Source organism: Phyllostomus discolor, chromosome 14 (genome assembly GCF_004126475.2).
Source record: "Phyllostomus discolor isolate MPI-MPIP mPhyDis1 chromosome 14, mPhyDis1.pri.v3, whole genome shotgun sequence".
NCBI classification, from domain to species: domain Eukaryota; kingdom Metazoa; phylum Chordata; class Mammalia; order Chiroptera; family Phyllostomidae; genus Phyllostomus; species Phyllostomus discolor.
Window position 1 is genome coordinate 17,677,160 of NC_040916.2, and position 18,127 is coordinate 17,695,286.

The following is an 18,127-nucleotide window of genomic DNA, read 5'->3' on the forward strand; positions in this document are numbered from 1 at the left end:
TACTGAAAGTTTAATGTATACCCAGGCATTTTCGTAGGGCTGGAAAGTTTCCCAAGTTTGTTTGTGGGCTAGTTAAAAACAAGAACAGAATCACTTCCTCAAACTCAATCTACTTGACTTTAGTAATTTAGTAGTCGACTGGAGTGACTCCATTTTATTTTCTCACGCCAAACTCTCAAAATAGTTGCAGGGATCCCAGGCCTCTTTGGGGGAACCCCCACCCCCCACCCCCCCACGCCCGGCACAAAATCGGGGAGGTGGGCGCGCAGGCGGAACCTTAGTTCTCACCTTTGTTTCCCGCGACTCCACTGCTAAGGCTACACTACCAAAGCGAAGGCCTCCTTCCTCTACCCGGTGGCCTGTTCCGGGGACGGTTCCGGAGTTTGTCACTACCAATTGCAGCTAAACGATTAAGGGACACCCCAGCAAGAGAGCGGAATCTCTCCATCAGCAGTCTCCCCAACACTGTCCCACAAGTGCCCCTAAGTGGGACCGCGCACGTTGTCCCCAGCGGCGCGGAGCGTAAGCCGGGCACGCGCTCGGGCGCGCACGCGGCGCGCCCCCGTCCCCCGCCGCGCTGCACGCAGTCCCCTCCTCAGGACCGCCTGGCTGCGCCGCTCCCAGGCCACCCGGACCCTACAGTTAGCCCCTGGAAGGCGGAGGAGAATCCGTGGACAGCGGAGAGCCGCGACGGTAGCGGAGACTGCCTCGCACGCCCCGGAAGAGAAGGGGAGGAAGGCGGGGTTAGGGGAGGGAGCGCGGAATAAGTGAGCTGGGATCCGACCCCTGCCCGGATTCGAACCAGGGTCGTCGGCCAGGCCCCCTCGAGCAGGGTACGCCCGACCCGAAGAGGACGGGGCGACACCGAGGTTCGCACTGGGCGAGGACACATGGCCTCTCCATTTCTGTCCGCGGGGACCACCACGGGCGACAGCGGCGGAGAGCTGAGCTCGGGGGACGACTCCGGGGATGTGGAATCGCTGCAGAGCCCCGAGACCGAGGCGTCCAGGAGCCTGACCGAGCTGTTTGAGAAGGCTGCAGCGCACCTCCAGGGCTTGATTCACGTGGCCAGCCGGGAGCAGCTCCTCTACCTGTACGCCAGGTACAAGCAGGTAAAGTCACAGGGAAGGGGTGGAGGCCGGGGAGCGACAGGAGGCCTTCTTTTTTCCAACAAAAGCTAATAGTAAAGGTGCTTCGTAAAAGGCTAGTCGTGAAGTGTGTGCGGGTTCTGTTTCGTTTGTTTTTTCATCATCCCTTAAAGGTTAGCATCGGTACCGACACGGAAAGGACCTGCTATCCTAGGAGTGATGTTGAGCTGGACGTTGAATGACAGTTCTTCTATTTTCTCTGACTTGCTCAGTGACCTTGCACTTATGCTTTTACCAGTTTTAGAACCTTTACAAAATGAGGATGGCAAAAAGATTTGTCATTCACCTTGCCAAAGGGTCATATGGATGTAATATTTAAAAATTGTTTTGAGACCTAAGAGAATGATATGATTGTAATAAAAAGGGTGATGCAATGCAAAATAAAGTATTATTACTTTTATTATTGTGATTTTTTTAAAGCCTTACAGTACCTTAGGGTTTAAATATGCTTCTGTCTGTGGATACAATTATAAAAATTCTAGAGCTCCCCACCACCAGATGAAATAATGCCCTTCTCTACGGAAAAGGAAAGGGATTCCCAAAGAGAGTAGATACTTGTTGAGGGTCATACAGATAAATCAGTCAGAATTAGAACTAGCTTGTAGCTCTCGACTTTAAAGCTCTGAACTTTACTTGGGAGTACGGAAGTAAAAATGATAATAATGTCATATAAGACATATTTAACTTGTCATTGGAAGAGTCATTGGGTTAAGTACTAGAAGGAAAAAAATAATTGCTTTAACAAAATCAACAAATATCAACAGCATCTTTTAGGTGCAGAACACTTGGGCGTTATGCCTGCAGGGAACGCACAGAAACGAGAGCATCGTGATACTTGCCTTCAGGAGACTGACAGAGTCACTGAGGAGTCTGGGTTTGGGCACTGAACCTGTGCTGAGAAGAGCTGTCAGTTCAGGGAAGCTCCAGCCCTCTAGAACACAGGAAGCAACGCAGTGCTGGATAATAGCCCATTTTATTTTATTACGTTTTTAAAAACTTTTCTTTTTCCTCTTGGTATCTATGTCCCCCTGTATTCTCTCTAAAAACAGTTGTGGGGTCCCTCTGAATTCTTCAGCTGAATGTACGGAACAGAGATGAACCTTTTTTTGAAGATTGATGAGTCTCAGTTAAATTGACCTGAAAGATACAGTTGTAGATGCAAATCATAGTGTTAACATTTGAATGAAAATTGCCCCTAAATTGACCTTGGAATTTGTTTTCTTTGCAAAGTTCTGGATATCTGTTTTCTCTTTGGTCACTTACTGTGTCCTGCTAACATTAAAATGAGACTCTTGATTATTTAACAAAAATTTAGCACTGTGCTAGGACGTGTAGCACGTCTGGCTGATGATTCTCTGGGAAGTATAAGATTAGTCTTCTCCAAATTCCCTAGAGAACACTCTTTCCAGCACGTTTGTTTGTTATTGATATTAACGTCATCATTATTAAAGGTCTGACTTTTAAGTCATCAGTGAACTGCGGTCACCGATCAGCCTCTGTCTTGGCTCTACTCACTTTGTCCAGATAGTCTGGGAGAGGTGTGTCCCTCGCCGTTTCAAGAACTTGATGGCAGGGTGTCCAGAGGTACTCTGTATCTGGAGAATAAATTCTTCATTATTAGAGATTAAGATTATGCTTGCTTAGATACGGCATCAGATCAGTTGTCATCAGCATCTTCTAGATACCTTATTTTTGACAAAATTCCAAGACGGTGTTAAAAATAGCATCCTTGATAGAATGTCCAGTGTAATTCCTGCATGATGGGTCACAGTTTCTCATAAAATAATTTCATTTGTATTCGGACTAGCACCCTATTTATTTATTTATTTATTTTTGGCCGATTGAGGTAAGGTTGTCAGCAGAAAGGTGATAAAAACAAGCTAAGTTATAAGCCTTTTTTTCTCAGGCAGAGCCCTAAACTTACCTAATTGCTTTGTTAGTCTCAGATAAGCTTAAGGCTCCAAAATCATCTGGTGAAATTTCAAAAAGACCAGTTAACAGCTCCCCTCCCCTGCTTCACTAGCTTACATTCTCTCAGCAAAAGACAACTAATTGACACCTATGGAACAATAGGACAGTGAACATTTCAGACCCCTTTTGGCTTCATTGTATCGGGGCCTTCAGCACTAGCGCAAGTTAGACTACTCCTGCCCTTCTCCTTTACCCTGGGTACACTGGATTTACTGGCATTTGCCATTGACAGCCGTTGTTGGAATACTCTGTTTCAAGGGCACTGGATATATCATATGCTATAGATCAGAGAAAACAGCATTTGGATACTCTTAAAGTGGCACATTTTATAACTCTGCTTTGTAGCTCATGATTCGTTATCTAATGATTTGGAAACTGTTCTTCATGATGCCCCGAATTCCTACAGTTTTATTTTCTCAGTCTTTTCCGCATCCAGAACTGTTCTTTGATTTGGGAATACAAAAAGCTCTGTGTGGGTTGGGACACGGGTCAGCTGCTGGCCTTTTATTTTCGGTTCCCATAATGGTCTGGAGGTAGGTGAGCTGGGACTGGTAGGGTGCTTCTGCTTCGTGGGATCACCCAGGGGCTCGGTCTTTTTCTGTCTGGTAGCTCAGCCATCCCCCGAGGCAGCAGTTCTCAAATTAGGGTCGGTGGACTGCAGGGAGTGCCTGGACTTTCTCAGGGGATCTGTAAGGTCAAACTATTTTCATAACAACACTGAGACGCCACTTGCCTTTTTCCTGTGCTGTCATGTTGGATAAAACTGCGGATGTGCCAGCACTAATCGAGGCACCGGCATTAAGTGTGCTAGTAGTCCTGTTTCTTTGCCACTGTGCACTCACAGTAAAAAGGCCAGTGTCACTTAAAAGTGTCTTTGCTGAAGAAGCAAAAATTTCTGATTCTATGAAATATAAACACCTGAGTACAAGCCCCTTCAGTGCTGTGTGTGACGAAACGGGGCGCACTCAGGGCGTGTCTGCTGCGCATGGAATTATTTGGCTATTTCGAGGAAAAGCACGTATGTAATTTTTTGAGTTCCAAGCTGAGCTATCTGCTTTTGTTTTATTAAACACCATTTTCACTTTATAGAACAACTCACAGATAAACTATGCTTATTCAGATTTGAGTATTTAGTGGAAAGTTTCTTGAACATGAATGAAGTGAGCGCATCACTTGAAGGAAAGCAGCTGATAGCGTGTGGTGCTGATGCTAGCATCTGAGCTTCAGGTGAAAATCTGCCACGTGAGCTTGACAGCTTCCTAATGCTTCATAATTTTTACTCTTTTGATGAGTAAAATGGTGATTTTAATGATTGTGAACTTTCACTGTTTGGAACGTGTCAGCGTTTGGAAGGTCTGCATACCTCAGTAACCGTGTTTCCCAAACACTGCGTGGATAGTGCTTCAGATTATGTGTGGGTGGAACCCTTGTAAAGTGTAAGTCAGACCAGTGGATTTTAGTGTAACAGTGTGAAAGATTCATTGATGACTTCAGATTCCAGATTGCAAGTAACTTTAAAGAAATTGCCATGAATTGGTTTTTGGTGTGGTATCAACAAAGAATATCCACAATTGTCTGAAGGTGCTACTGAAGTCCCCCTTTCTCTTCTGACAGCAGATCTGTGTGAAGCTCCGTTTTCTTCATATACTTCAGCCGAAGCAACGTATCTCAGTAGATCGAGTGCAGGAGTAGATTCCTGAGAACATACTAAGGCAGACATTAAAGAGATTTGCCAAATGTGAAACAACATCACTTTTTTCACTAATGCTTAGGTTGCTTTAGACTATATGATTATTTTTATAAAATTTTGTTATTTATGTTAACGTGTAATGAGTTTATTATTTTTAAATGAATTAACATATATTTTTAAAATGTCTTTTAATTTCTAATACAATAAAAGATGTAACCTGCATAAACATAAGCTCTTTGGGGCCTCAGTTTCTAAAAGTGAAAAGGGACCATGAGACCAGAGAGCTGGTCCTCCTTCCGCGGCCAGAGTGGCTCACCACGGCCACACGCGTGTTTGAGCCCGGGCACGGGGAAAGGGAAGGACGAGCCCCCCTTTCTTGTTAAGAAAGGTGTTTATAGCACCTTTACACACTCCGGGCCCCTGTTCCCAGGCAGCGGTTGCACGGCTACGTGGAATGGTTGGCAGGGTGACCGTGCGTCTGGCCGAGACTCCTATCACTGTAGGGGAATGGAGACTAGGCGTTGGTATTTGTTTCTGCCACTGGCTGGTGTCTGGTTGAGCAACAAAGGTAGTAATAACAGCTATTTTTATGAAGTCTATATAGTTCATCTTATTTCATATTTCTGTCAGTGCAGTAGTTCAGGTGATTTTAGAGATGCTGGAACGGAAGACTAGTTCTGTGTAACATGGAAAACGGAAAGTTATCGTAGAGGAATGTTGGACTTTGGAGTCAGCAAGTCCTGGATTCAAGTCCTGACTGCTGAGTAGGGTTCACTGCACCCTCCTCAGCTTCTCTGTACTCCTGTATAAACGGAGTTTGTAACAGCAGACCGAACGGCACTGCCGTGTGGCCCATTTGACACAGCACGGGTGGAGCTTTCGTGCCACCAGTGCAGCCGCTGCTCTGTCACCTCCCCGGTGCCCGTCCTCACAGGGCTGCTCCTGTGTGAGTGTGCGCTTCAGTAACAACCAGCTCGACTGTGATGGGTTGCTAAGCAAATGATAGAGATGATAATTGTTATGATTTCAGAGATGGATGAGATCATTGTGGACCGAAAGGGTGCTTAGAGTCTTGAGCAGGAGTTGTAGTGTTTTGAAAGGCTGAGGGAAGAAGAGAGGCATTTCTGGTGAGGGGGATTACACTGAGCCAAAGTCAGAATCAAAACCCCTAAGGCAGTGAGTAGACTAATCTGGCGAGCAAGCAGATCATCACTTTGACTTTAGCAAAATTCAAGTGTAGAAGAGGAATAGGAGTAGTGGGAAGGTCCCCGGGAAGTGAATGGGGTCAGATTAGGGCATTTAGCATTAGGAAAAGTAGGTGTTTTATTGAATACATGCCTAATACATTCATTCTATAGTCAACAAACATTTTTTACTTCCTTAAATTGGGTACTATATCAGGTACCATGATTGAGTTAAGAATGGTTTCTTATAGCCCTGGCTGTTGTAGCACAGCGGATTGAGTGCATGCCTATGAACCAAGGGGTCGCTGGTTCAATTCTTGGTCTAGGGCACATGCCTGGGTTGTAGGCCAGGTCCCCAGTAGGGGGCATGTGAGATGCAACCACACATTGATGTTTCTCTCCCTCTCTTTCTCCTTCCTTTCCCCTCTCTCTAAAAATAAATAAAATCTAAAAAAAAAAAAAAAACGGTTTCTTACAGGCTGAATTCTAACAGAAAGATGAGACTTGACACAAAACACTCCAACGCAAGGTCAAGGTGACAAGTGGGATCACAGACGGAGTAACACAGAGGAAGCGCTAAGGGAGGTCCTCAGAGAGGGAGATTGCTTCTGGCGGTGGGAATCGCTGGACAGTGAATTCTGTGCGTGTATCAATTTCTAGTATGCTTCTTGACAATAAAGCTAATTACTGTACAGCTTAAGTGGATTAAAGATAAACTTCGACCTCAATCAGGAAAAGATTACTGTGGAATAAAATGTTTATTGTTGAGAAACCATTGAAATTTCTTGCACAGCTTCCAACATGTACGTTTTTATTGATTAGTTTCAAATAGGGCACTTTAAAAATAGGGTTTTATTCTGGGACTTTGGGAGAGATACAGTGCTGATAGTGTTATGAGCATCAGCATAAATAAACTATTATGAATTATGATAAACTGTACTTTATTGCATGTTTTAAAATTCTATAAGTGGTAATTAGGATTGCATAATCGATATTTATAACTTGCCATATATGTAATTTGTTAATTTAGGAATGCAAGTGTCTGTCACCCATATTTTTTAATGTATTGTAGTATTGTATAATGTTTTATGCAGTAAGCAAAATCAGCCTGTATTTAAAGTTTGTTTTTGTGTGTGCTTTTGCAAAGAATGTTAAATTTTGTTATTCTATATAGATGCAAATACTTTCTAACCTGTAGCTTCTAAGTATACATAGTAAATTTGAAAATAAAAAGTTTCTCTGGTATTTCTTTGAAAAATAAGTTCTTGCTTTCTCCCCCTTCATTTAGGTCAAAGTTGGAAATTGCAATACTCCTAAACCAAGCTTCTTTGATTTTGAAGGAAAGCAAAAATGGTAAGAAATTCTTGGAATCTGTTGAGGTTGTTGGACATGGTTTAGGAGTTTAGGAATTAGAAAGGGGTGAGCAGATTAAAGAATTATTCGTAAAATAATCTCTCTGCTGTAGACTGCTCAGGGAGGTACTTGGGAGAGAGATTAAAAGAATCCGATTTTAGCTAAGTCTCCTGCAGGAAGCTTGTGCCAAGGTGTTGGTGTGTAAGTAGTTCACAACAGACACGCGTTCCTCACGGAAGTGTAGCTGCTTAGCATGACCACAGGGGCTGTCGCTGGCGACTTTCCTCTCCTGTCACACAGTCACCACCCTCTGGAGGGGTCTTTGGAAGAGGGCCAGGTGGCCGAGAAGGGAGAAGAGCGGGGTAAATGCCCATTTCTCTTCTCCCCGCCCCAGCTGTATCTCACCTCCAGAGCACTCCTGTTCCTCACTGTCCCTTCCACCGCAGTAAAGAAGTGCTGACCGTAACCTCTTGGACAGAAGGAAAAAAAAACATGCCAAGTTCACTTCTTTCCTGAAGACATAAAAAGATTATACCTTCACATTATTATTCTTGTACTTATAATTCAGAGGTCCCTCTTATAACCTGAGTCCTTATTTCCTCTTACGTTGTCTAAATGTCCAAAGAGAAATTTCAGACAATAGGGTATCTTAGTTATAGCAGGAGGGACTTTGAAGCATTAGTCCTGAAATTAAATGTATAGAGGTTTTAAAACAGTAAAATATGGTTGTGGAGGGAAGTGCTAAAAATGGATTCTAACTTCACATCCTAGAGCAGCGCTGCTCAAAACACGGTCCCCGGACGAGGTGCCCGCCTGGGAGCGGTCTGTTACCCAGCCGTGCGGGGACGCAGAGCTCGAAGTGGGGAGTAAATCAGTCTCAGCGTCAAGCACACGCTGCTCACCCCCGTGGGCTGGGGGGCGGGGCGTGTGTAGAACACTCTCGGTGAAGGAAGCAGTGTCCGTCCGGTTGGTTTCCCTCCGGCCGGGTTTCTTCGCCAGTGCTGGTGGGTAGTTAGTTCTCTGGCTGCTCTCTCTCACTGTTGTAGAGAGGACCTGCCGTACCTCTTGTTGTGAGTGTTTTTAATTTATGAAATTTCATAAGTTCATTATTTTTCCCTGTACTTGCATGTTTTAAATTGTTCTTAACAATTTTAAAAAGTTTAGATGGTACAACCACTGCAGTAATTCAGGCAAGAATCTCAACTGGATGCCAAAACCATTAGATGAAAAACTACTGGGAGCAATATGTGTTCAATCTGACCCGCAATTTACGAGTTAACCACAAAGAAGAAAACAGCTTTTACTACATCCTCGATCTTGTCATTGATGACGGCACAAACCGATACCACGTGCCCTCCGACGGGATGCCTTGTAAGGGACACGTCACCCGTGCACCGCTCTTGACAAAGTGTTTAACCTGATTCTAATCATCATGAACGTTTTGGACATGAACACTCTAGGTGTGGAAACAATCAGACAAATCCAAATTGAGGGATATTTTATAAAACAACTGGTTTGGACTCTTAAAAATATCAGTATCGTGGAAGACAAAAAAGGCTCAAGATTCATGAAGCTCAGGGATGTGTATGAATCTTGATGGCTCCTGGTCGGGGAAAAGAAGGCCATGAAGGAAGTTACTGGCCAATCAGGGAAATCTGATTGTATTGATGTGAACTTTCCTCAATTTGATATATGCTGATATATTTAGGGCTGAAGTGTTAGAATGTCTACAAGGAGCTCTCAAGAGATTCAGTAAAAGTAAATTTAGCAATCCTCATTGCTTGGCGGGGGGTGTATGTACAAGGGAACTAAATGATAATGAAAAAAATACAACAAAGATTAAATTTAAAAGAAATCCTCAAAAAGGTGTTACGTTCATCACAGGAGCAGGAAGAGGGTTGAGAGCCCAGGGGACTGGGTGCTGGTTCCCAGGGGATCGGAGGGTCTCCTTGCTGGTTGGAAGTAAAGCTGGTGGGGAAGGCCAAGCAGGACCCTGTCCTGGCAGCTTGCAGAAAGGAAGACTAAAATACTACTCTTGGTATTCATGCTGCAGGAAGTCCCTACCTTCTTACCTGTGTGTGTTCTTACTTCTGTCCTCATGGGGAGCCCTCACTTCTGAAGTCCCTGCCTGAGGCCTCGGGATCCCCTGTGAGCAGCTTGTAGATGAGAAGGTGGGGGGGTGCATGTTCCTCACCCCTTAAAGGAGAAGCCTGGCACTTTCCTGGGGAATGTTGTTTTCTGTGACGATTAGATTAGCTTCCGAGTTGCTGAAATGCCATGAGCACAGTTAATTCAACAAGATAGGAGCTACTTTTATTGGTCTGTAGATCAGGCATTTTCCACCAGGGGGAAAGTTGGTTTGGGGGAGTCATGAAATCCTAAGATAGTATGATGGTCTGTGGTCTCCCAGAATTCAACAGACACGCAGTATATCTGGATTACCAAACTTTCACAGGGGAGGGTGACGAGGACAAAAGTGTCTACGTGCTCCTCAGGTGGGGTGACGAGATGCGTGCCGCACGGCACCGCCAGTGCGCCCAGTGAGGGTCTCCCTGGCCCATCAGTGTGTCTGTGAGGTTTTTAAATAAAAAAGGACCTGCTGTTTGTGCCGCTTACATTGTTAATGACGGGTCGTTTCCGATACTCTGTCCCACAGGGAGGCGTGGAAGGCCCTTGGTGATTCGAGCCCGAGCCAAGCGATGCGGGAGTACATCGCGGCAGTTAAGAAGCTGGACCCCGGCTGGACGCCTCAGGTGGGGCTCAGTGGTTATACCCGGTGCTTCCCCAAACCCAGCATCTTCTAGGAAGATGGATGGAACCCAGTACCATTCTTAAGGTTTATTTTCCCAAATCAAAAGATTCTAAACTTACTGCAATATTCATCTACATAAAAGTACTGTTGCTGAAACATTCACACAACCAGCCAGCTACTAATACTGAAGACGTCTCTGAATTCTAGACACTTTTTAAAAGTATAACAATAATTTCAACCGCGTAAAAACTCTGTTTCAGAATTTGAAAGAGTTTAACATGAGATGGTCATTATCATCTTAGGAAATGGTGGGTGTCTCGGGGTTTTTTCAGTAAGCTCCTTCCGTGCGAGTGCAAAATGCTTAGTTATAGGAAAGAACTGCGAATTACACACGCTCCTGCCTTTGCGTGGTTGAAAGCCTGCTAGAGAAGATGACACGTGCCGACGTGTCATTAACGGTACAGAACGGTGACAGCCGAGGGCCAGGGAGTCCAGCGGGAGCAGAGGTTACTTTGGACTCGGGGAGCCCGGGATATTGTTCACTTGCATGCACTGTCCTTTTTTAGCGTACTTATTGGAGAATGTCTGTAAAGAATGTGATAAAGGTGGGGCTGGTACTTTGTTTAACTTCCATGGAGCCACGTTTGATAGGTGTTCAGTGGGGTGACGGCCGGGTCAGTGCCGTGGGAAACCAGGGACTGGATGTACTTCTTCCCAGGAGAAATATTCAGGCCACGCTTTTTAGCAGTGAATGAATTCAGCAATTTTCAGTGTTTTCTGATAATAATAAAGTTAATTCTTGAGTATATATTAATTTACTATGAGGGAATTTTGTTCCATTAATCATGAAATCTTAAAATGTCAGATTTGTAAGGAACTGTAAATATTATGGATTCTCAGCAAATTTTAAATATATAATTATTAAGTAATAACTAATAACAATGCATTATTATAAACTAATGTTTACTTGATATATATGTTTTTAAGTTTCAAAGATAACACAAGGAACCTCTGGATGGCTTTTACCTAGAAACACCAGCTGTTTTCCGTTTGCTTTGGCATCCTCCGTTTACATGCATACACACGTATACATACAAATAAATTCTGAGTCTTTTTAGACAAGTTGGCGATCCCATGTTTCTTCACCACTAAATGCTTTGATTTTTCCTAAGATCAGGGACCTTCTCTTACCCAAGTACACTGTAATTATCAAAGTTGGGTTTTTTTCTGTATGCTTTTTGTCATGAAATCTTTGGAATTTTTTTTTTAAAGAACACTTGGGCTCAGAGTTGCTGCAGGACATTGGGGTGTGTGTGTGTGTGTGTGTGTGTGTGTTATGAATTGATCTGGAATTCTTCTTTTCTGAGAACCCCTGGGCTCAGAGTCCCTGTAGGGCATTGGTATTTTTGGTATGCGTAATGAAATGATTACCGCAGTCACGCTAATTAATATATCATTTCACATAGTTCATTATTTTTCATGATGAGAGCATCTGATATTTCTAGCCTCGTACAGTTTAGATCTCTATACTCACTCATCCTACAAACTGCAACTTTGTGCCCTTTGACTGACCTCTGCCCATCCCCTCACCCCCCCAGTCCCTGATAAACATCATTTTACTCTTTGCTTCTCTGTGTTTGACTTTTTAGTGATCTTTGAGTCCACGTATAAGTCTGATCATATAATACTTTGTCTGGCTTATTTCACCCAACATAATGTCCCCCAGTTTATCCGTGTAGTCACAGTGGCAGGATTTACTTTTTTCTCATTCCGAGTAATAGCCCATTGTATATATAAATTATGTCTGTTTATCCATCTGTCTATAAATGCACACTTCGGTGGTTTCTGTGTCTGGGCCACTGTGAACCATGCTGCAGTGCACATGGGATGCAGATACCTCTTTGGGGTCTGATTGCACTTCCTTTAGATGCGCACCCAGAGGTGGGTGGGGTTGCTGGGTCGTGGGGGAGTCGAGGAACCTCCACGCTGTTTCCTGCCACGGCTGCACCAGTTCACATTCCCGCCGACAGCGTGCACCAGTTCTCTTCCCTCTGGGTCGGGAATGTGAGCGCTGGGGCAAGATCAGTGCCAAACCCGTGGTTCATTCTCAGATTTATCGTTTACCTGAAAAATGTCCTTTGTAGTTATTTTTCAAAATGATGATTCCTCATCCAATCTAGAATCATGCATTGCATCTAGTGGTATGTCTCTTTAACCTCTTTTAATCTGGAACAGTTTCTTGACTTCTTTCTTTCTCTCTCTCTCCTTCTTTTTTAAGATTTTCATGTATTTAGAGAGAGATGAAGGGAAGGAGAAAGAGAAGGAGAGAGACATCAATGTGTGGTTGCCTCTCTTGGGCCCCCTACTGGGGACCTGGCCTGCAACCCAGGCATGTGCCCTGACTGGGAATCGAACTGGTCACTCCGATTCCCAGGCCAGCACTCAATCCACTGAGCCACACCAGCCAGGGCAACTTTTTCTTTCTTGATCATGATATTTTTGAAGAATATAGGCCAGTTGTTCTTTAGAATGTTCCTTATTTTGGGTTTTGTCTGATTTTTTTTTCATAATTAGATTTCAGTTATACATTTTTAGGGGGAATACCACAAAATTGTGTCCCTCTTAGTACATTGCACCAGGAGAAGCATGATGTCTGTTTGTCCCAGTATTGCTTATGCTGGCTTTGATCATTTGCCTAAGGTGGAGTCTGCCAGATTTCTCTCCTGTAAAGTTCCTATTTTCCCTTTGTAATTAGTGAGTAATTTCTGGGGAGATACTTTGAGTATCCTTACTATGTAAGTATCCTTTTCCTAATCAGATTTCACCTCTACTTTTAATAAGCATTAATGATTTTCTAACACCATAATTTTTTTCTACATTTATTATTTGCCATTCCCTTCTGGGGTTTGTCTTCTGCCCCTATTTTATTTATTTATCCATTGTCAAGAATTGGGAAAGGTCTGGGACTATACCCTACTTCCAAACTAATAAGTTAGCCTCTTACTGTTTCTTAGATGCTGGCAGAGGTGCAAGACTTTTGGGTCTGAGCCAAAGGATGTTATTATTCATGGCATGGCACACTGCATGAGCTTCATTTAATTTGCATCAGTTTCTCATGTCCCAACCCACATCCCCTGGGCATGGCGCAGGTCGGCCTGGGTAGGTTCTCAAATATGCAATGGGCTGTGCTCTAGGGAAGGAGCACTGAGCTTTGGGTGTTCCCTACTTTTATAGAAGGTAGAAGCAAGCCTGCTCTTTTCCAGGAGTTGGGAAGATGTGCCCTCATCCCTGAAGGCGGCCCACTGCACACACAACCCTGAGCAAGGCTCAAGCAGAGAGTGGTCGGAGCCTGCCTGCCACACTGAACAAGAAGATGTAGGAACACTCAGGGTCCCTGTCTTATCACCTCTCCCAGCATGCATACATGTGTATCAGCGTGTATTCATGGGTTTTTATTTTGGTTAGTGGGTTGTTATCCATTCCCATGATTATTTATTTGGCCACTGGGAACCCCTTCAAGATGGCTCCTGTGTCCTTTTGACATACCGCCATCATTCTTTGAGCATTTTCTTTCTAGCACAAGGTATTTCAGGCTGCATTAGTTTCCTACAGTGGCCATAGCAAAGAATTACAGACTGGTATTTTGTAATTGAAAACAAGAGAAATTTGCTCTCTCACAGTTCTGGAGGCTCGAGGTCTGAAATCAAGTTCTAGCAGACCCGTGCTCTCTCTGATGCCTCTAGGGAAGAATCCTCCTTTGCCTGGACCAGATTCTGGTGGCCTCAGATATTCCTTGGCTTATGGCAATGCTACCCCAGTCTCTGTCTTCACGTGACACTCTGCCCTGTCTCTCTGTATCCAAATCCCCTCTCCTTTCATGTAGACACCAGGCATTGGATTTGGGGCTCCCCTTAGACCTCATCTTAACTTTCCCCCCTCAACTTCATTGAGATATGATTGACACACAACACTGTAAGTTTAAGGTGCACGGTGCGTTGATGTGATTTGATACACTTGTATATCGCCAAATAATTACCACCATAGCTAATACCTCCATTAGGTCACATAATTACTATATGCTTTTTTGTGTTGAGAATATTTAAGGTCTACTCTCTTAGCAACTGTCAAGTATATAAAAGGTTATTAACTATAATCACCATGCTGTCCATCAGATTCCCCAGAACTTGTCTTATAACTGGAAGTTTGTGACCTTGGAACACGGCTTTTCCCTCTTCACCACCCTCCCCCAAATCCTCTGGTAAACACCACTCCGCTCCATGTTTCTGTTCGTTTGGTGTGAGTGTTTCTCTAGTTCTGCATTGCTCCTTCGGTAACACTAAACTCTCAATTCTTTCTTCTAAAGAAGTGTTTTTTGTAAGTTGAACATTTATTGGTCTGACATACAATGGAGGTTAACTAGGATAGTCCCTGCAGTTCCATTCTGTTTGCCCTCTGCCTCAGTGGTTTTCAGCTGGTATACTGCAGGAATTTTTAAAGCATGTAATACCTGGCTGTTTCGTAAGGAGCACTGACTTCTTTTCCCTTAGATTGTCCATTTAAAAAATGACAACAGCCCACACTGCCCTGTCTTGAACCGTAAGTAGACAGGTCATGTATAGAGTTGCGTCTCGTTGGTTGTGCTGCATAATAAGGTTGCCTCTGAATGGCTCATTCTTGGTACTGTAAATCCATATATACAAGGATAGGCACCTGATTTTGTAAAGGTCATTTTGGAGCCAAAAGGGTAGGTGATTGTTATTTTTTGTAAATCAGTCAAAATTATACCTATTTTTTGTCAGATTAGCAAAATATATTTTTTGGTGTACCGCAGAATTTTAGTAGTTTATGTATGCCATGAGATGAAAAAGGTTGAAAATCTCTGCTTTACCTCTGTCTGTACTCACACCTGGTAAAACCTCTTGTGACCACCAGAGGGAGCAAAGTTCACTATAAAAAAAGATACATTTTTATTCTCAGGAATTCCAGGGCTTTCTGTGTGTTTTAATGGTATTGTTAATACCTTCGGTCTCACTGACCATCTAGTCTCTTGCTCTTTTTTTTCTCCTTAGATTAAAAAAAATATTTTACTTATTTATTTTTAAAGAGAGGGGAAAGGAGGAAAAAAGAGAGGGAGGATCTGCAATCCAGGCAAGTGCCCTAACTAGGAATCAAACTGATGGCCTTTTGGTTCACCAGCTGGTGCTCAATCCACTGAGCCACAACTGCTAGGGCCGCTCCTTAGATCTTTAAAACTTTTATGCTTACTTGGGATCTTATTAGTAATTTTACTTCTCTTCATCTTACTGGTCCGATGACTCTTCGACTAGCATCATTGAATTATATTTGCTCATTGTTCATGAAGATAAATAGCATACATGGGAGAACTCACACTCTACTCTCTTGTTCTGCGGGCCAAATAAGTGGTTATGTAGCTGTCCAGTAGCATCTAGCCTCCTGTAAAACTTGTTCTATTTATCTGGAGTTTTTACAGCATTGTCAGCTTATCTTTTACCTATAAGAATTCACTGAACACTTTAATCCACCAAAAATAAATAAATAAAATGAAGAAAACTCATTGAACATCAGAGTAGATGAAGTCATACATGTAATATACTTACCTATAAAGGTAGTGTCATAACTTTCTAAATTTATATTTAAAAAATAATGAGATATTTTTTGCCAAAAACTTATCTTCTTTGATATTTTTCTCATTATTCAGATTTAGTTTTTGTCAACTCCCAGGCATTAGTATTGAGTTGGGTTTCTTTTCTCTGGCTGCCTCATGCTAGACAGTCATTCTCTTGCTAGTGCTACGTGTCGCCTGTGGACCCCTCAAAGCCTCAGACCGTGTTGGGTTCATCTTCGTGTGTCAGCCATACTACCTACGGGGTTTAGCACGGGGCTCGGGTGCCTCAGAATAGTCCTTTGATTGTCTTAGTGTCCTCCTCAAATAACGCTGATCCCTTCGCATTTCTCTCTCGTCGCCTATTTCTGACCCTCTCCTGGCTCCTTTCTTGTTTCGTCAAGTTCCAGGCCATACTTTGTGCTCACTATTAGGTGATTACTTTATTTAATTCAGCTAGCATTTATAGGATGCTCCTAATTTGTCAGAAAACCTACCTGGAAGTAAGTAGAAAATTCAGTATTTATGGTTAAGGACAAAGTGTTACAAGAGATTAAAATATACACACAGAGGGAAAGTGAATTTTGAACTAAGATTTGAATGTTCAGCACTTTTAAGGTGATAGGAATGTCACAAAGCAAAAGTCTTCATGATTAAACACTGTTTTGCCCAAGGATAGCTGTGTTGATGTTTCTCCCCGCTGTTCTTACAGTTTAACTACGGCCTATGCTGATTCTAAATTTACTTTTTAGCCCCGCCTTTTCTGTGTGATCAGGGCTCGGGGTTTTTAGAGCAGGGTCACAAGAAACACATTTTCAAAAGCGAAATGCCTGCAGGGGCCAGGCCATGAACACAGGTGAGCGAAGTGGGACTGCCAGGGGAGCGCCCGCCCCGTGTAAACGGGGCCTGGACCTGCTCCGACCGGTTGGCACTGCGAGTACCCGTAGTGCCAGGTCGGATACGAAATGGAGGTTTTTACGGGAAATCTCTTGGTTTTTAAACAAGGCTTTGAAAAAAGAGTTTAACACAAGCGAGCCAAGTCAAACATATCTACATCAGGCTACGCTCAACTGGAGGGGCTCTGCTTTTTTCACTTGTTCTAGCTGGACGTGTCGAAACGCTTCCTGAGCGTTTCTACACCAGCGTGGCAGCGGGACTCAAACGCAGCCACAAGGCGGAACTCATCAGCATTTCCCTCCCCTCCGCTGCCTTCAGGGCTTTTCCTTCTCTTCTCTTCCCTGTTTTATTTAGTGGTGTTGCCATTCCCGAGTCAGTTCCAATAGAGGCCTAGGAGTCATCCCGAACCTGCCCTTCTACTGCTCAGTGGCCCGTTTGGTTCGTTACCCAGCCTCACTGGTTCTACCTTCTAAATGTTTTACAGTCGTCACCTTCTCTCCATCCCTGCTCTCTCTGTCTCCATGCAGCCTCCTCTCTTGGCTAGGCCGTTGCAGCACCTCTTCCCTGTGCTCCCTGTTCTGTGTTGGGCCTGCTCAGTGCTGTCTTCTGCAAGGCTCCCCTGGAGGACAGATGCAGTTTCCGGGGAGCCAGAGGGAATGGGAGACTTTAAAAATGGTTGAAGAGTATTTGCAGTAGGCATTTCTCCAGAATAAATCTTTTATTAAAAAAGAGCGTTATGGAGCAGAGGAATTTTGAGTCAAGAACAAGGCAGGAAAATCTGCAATTCCTAGTTTGGGTTATGACGTTGAGATGCAGGGAAATGGAATTGTCTGTAGAGGGCAGTGTTTCACAGTTTGAAGTTGCTGTCATTTCCTGTGACAATAAATACGCTATATTGTGTATCTTTTGTGTTTTTTCCTTTATAGACACACATTACAGTAACTGTAAAGTTAGAAATTAAGAATTTTAGCTGTAGATAATAAATCAAAATACAGTGTTTTAACTAAAGATGAAGATAGAGCTTCAATAAAAAACATATTATCTTTATATCCAAATGTGTGATCTTGGAATAATGGGTGAGAACTAAAAATGAGTAAATATTTTATTGTCATATTCAAGTCATATAAGAAAAATAAGCAACATAAATTTTATTTGGTAATCTAAATTTATTAGAAAATTTAAAGACAATTCATATCTTGCATAACTAAAATTTTCTTTTGCAAAAGAATTCTTAAGACTTTATTTGTACAATAAAACAGAATATATTTCTTTGTCATTAAAGCAATTACAGGTTTGAGTAGACTAATTGAATTATGATAGTAAAGCCATAGATGGAAGACTAATCTAGGAATAGTTCCTTTTGAAGGAAAATTTAATAGCTTCTGCATACAAGTAATTTGGTGTATTAGAAAGGCATGGTGCACTAGTAAAAACAAAAAGTGGTCTACCCTACTGACATTATAAAGGTTGTACAGTATGGAATTAGAGTTTTTAATGCTCATGTGTGTA

General features: G+C 43.1%; 1 protein-coding gene across 2 annotated transcripts in view; it reads left to right on the top strand.

Moving 5' to 3' along the window:
* The first annotated feature begins 358 nt into the window (after positions 1–358).
* Positions 359–18,127, top strand: part of ACBD6 (acyl-CoA binding domain containing 6) — a 127,749-nt gene continuing 109,980 nt past the window's right edge. Inside the window, exons 1-3 of one of the 2 annotated variants that reach the window (XM_036015732.1) lie at positions 359–1,112; positions 7,282–7,346; positions 10,003–10,099. In XM_036015732.1, coding sequence (XP_035871625.1) covers positions 891–1,112; positions 7,282–7,346; positions 10,003–10,099 — 384 coding nt within the window. In that variant the 5' untranslated portion in view covers positions 359–890. The remainder of the gene's footprint in view (positions 1,113–7,281; positions 7,347–10,002; positions 10,100–18,127) is intronic. The other variant, XM_028530739.2, reaches the window with a different exon arrangement.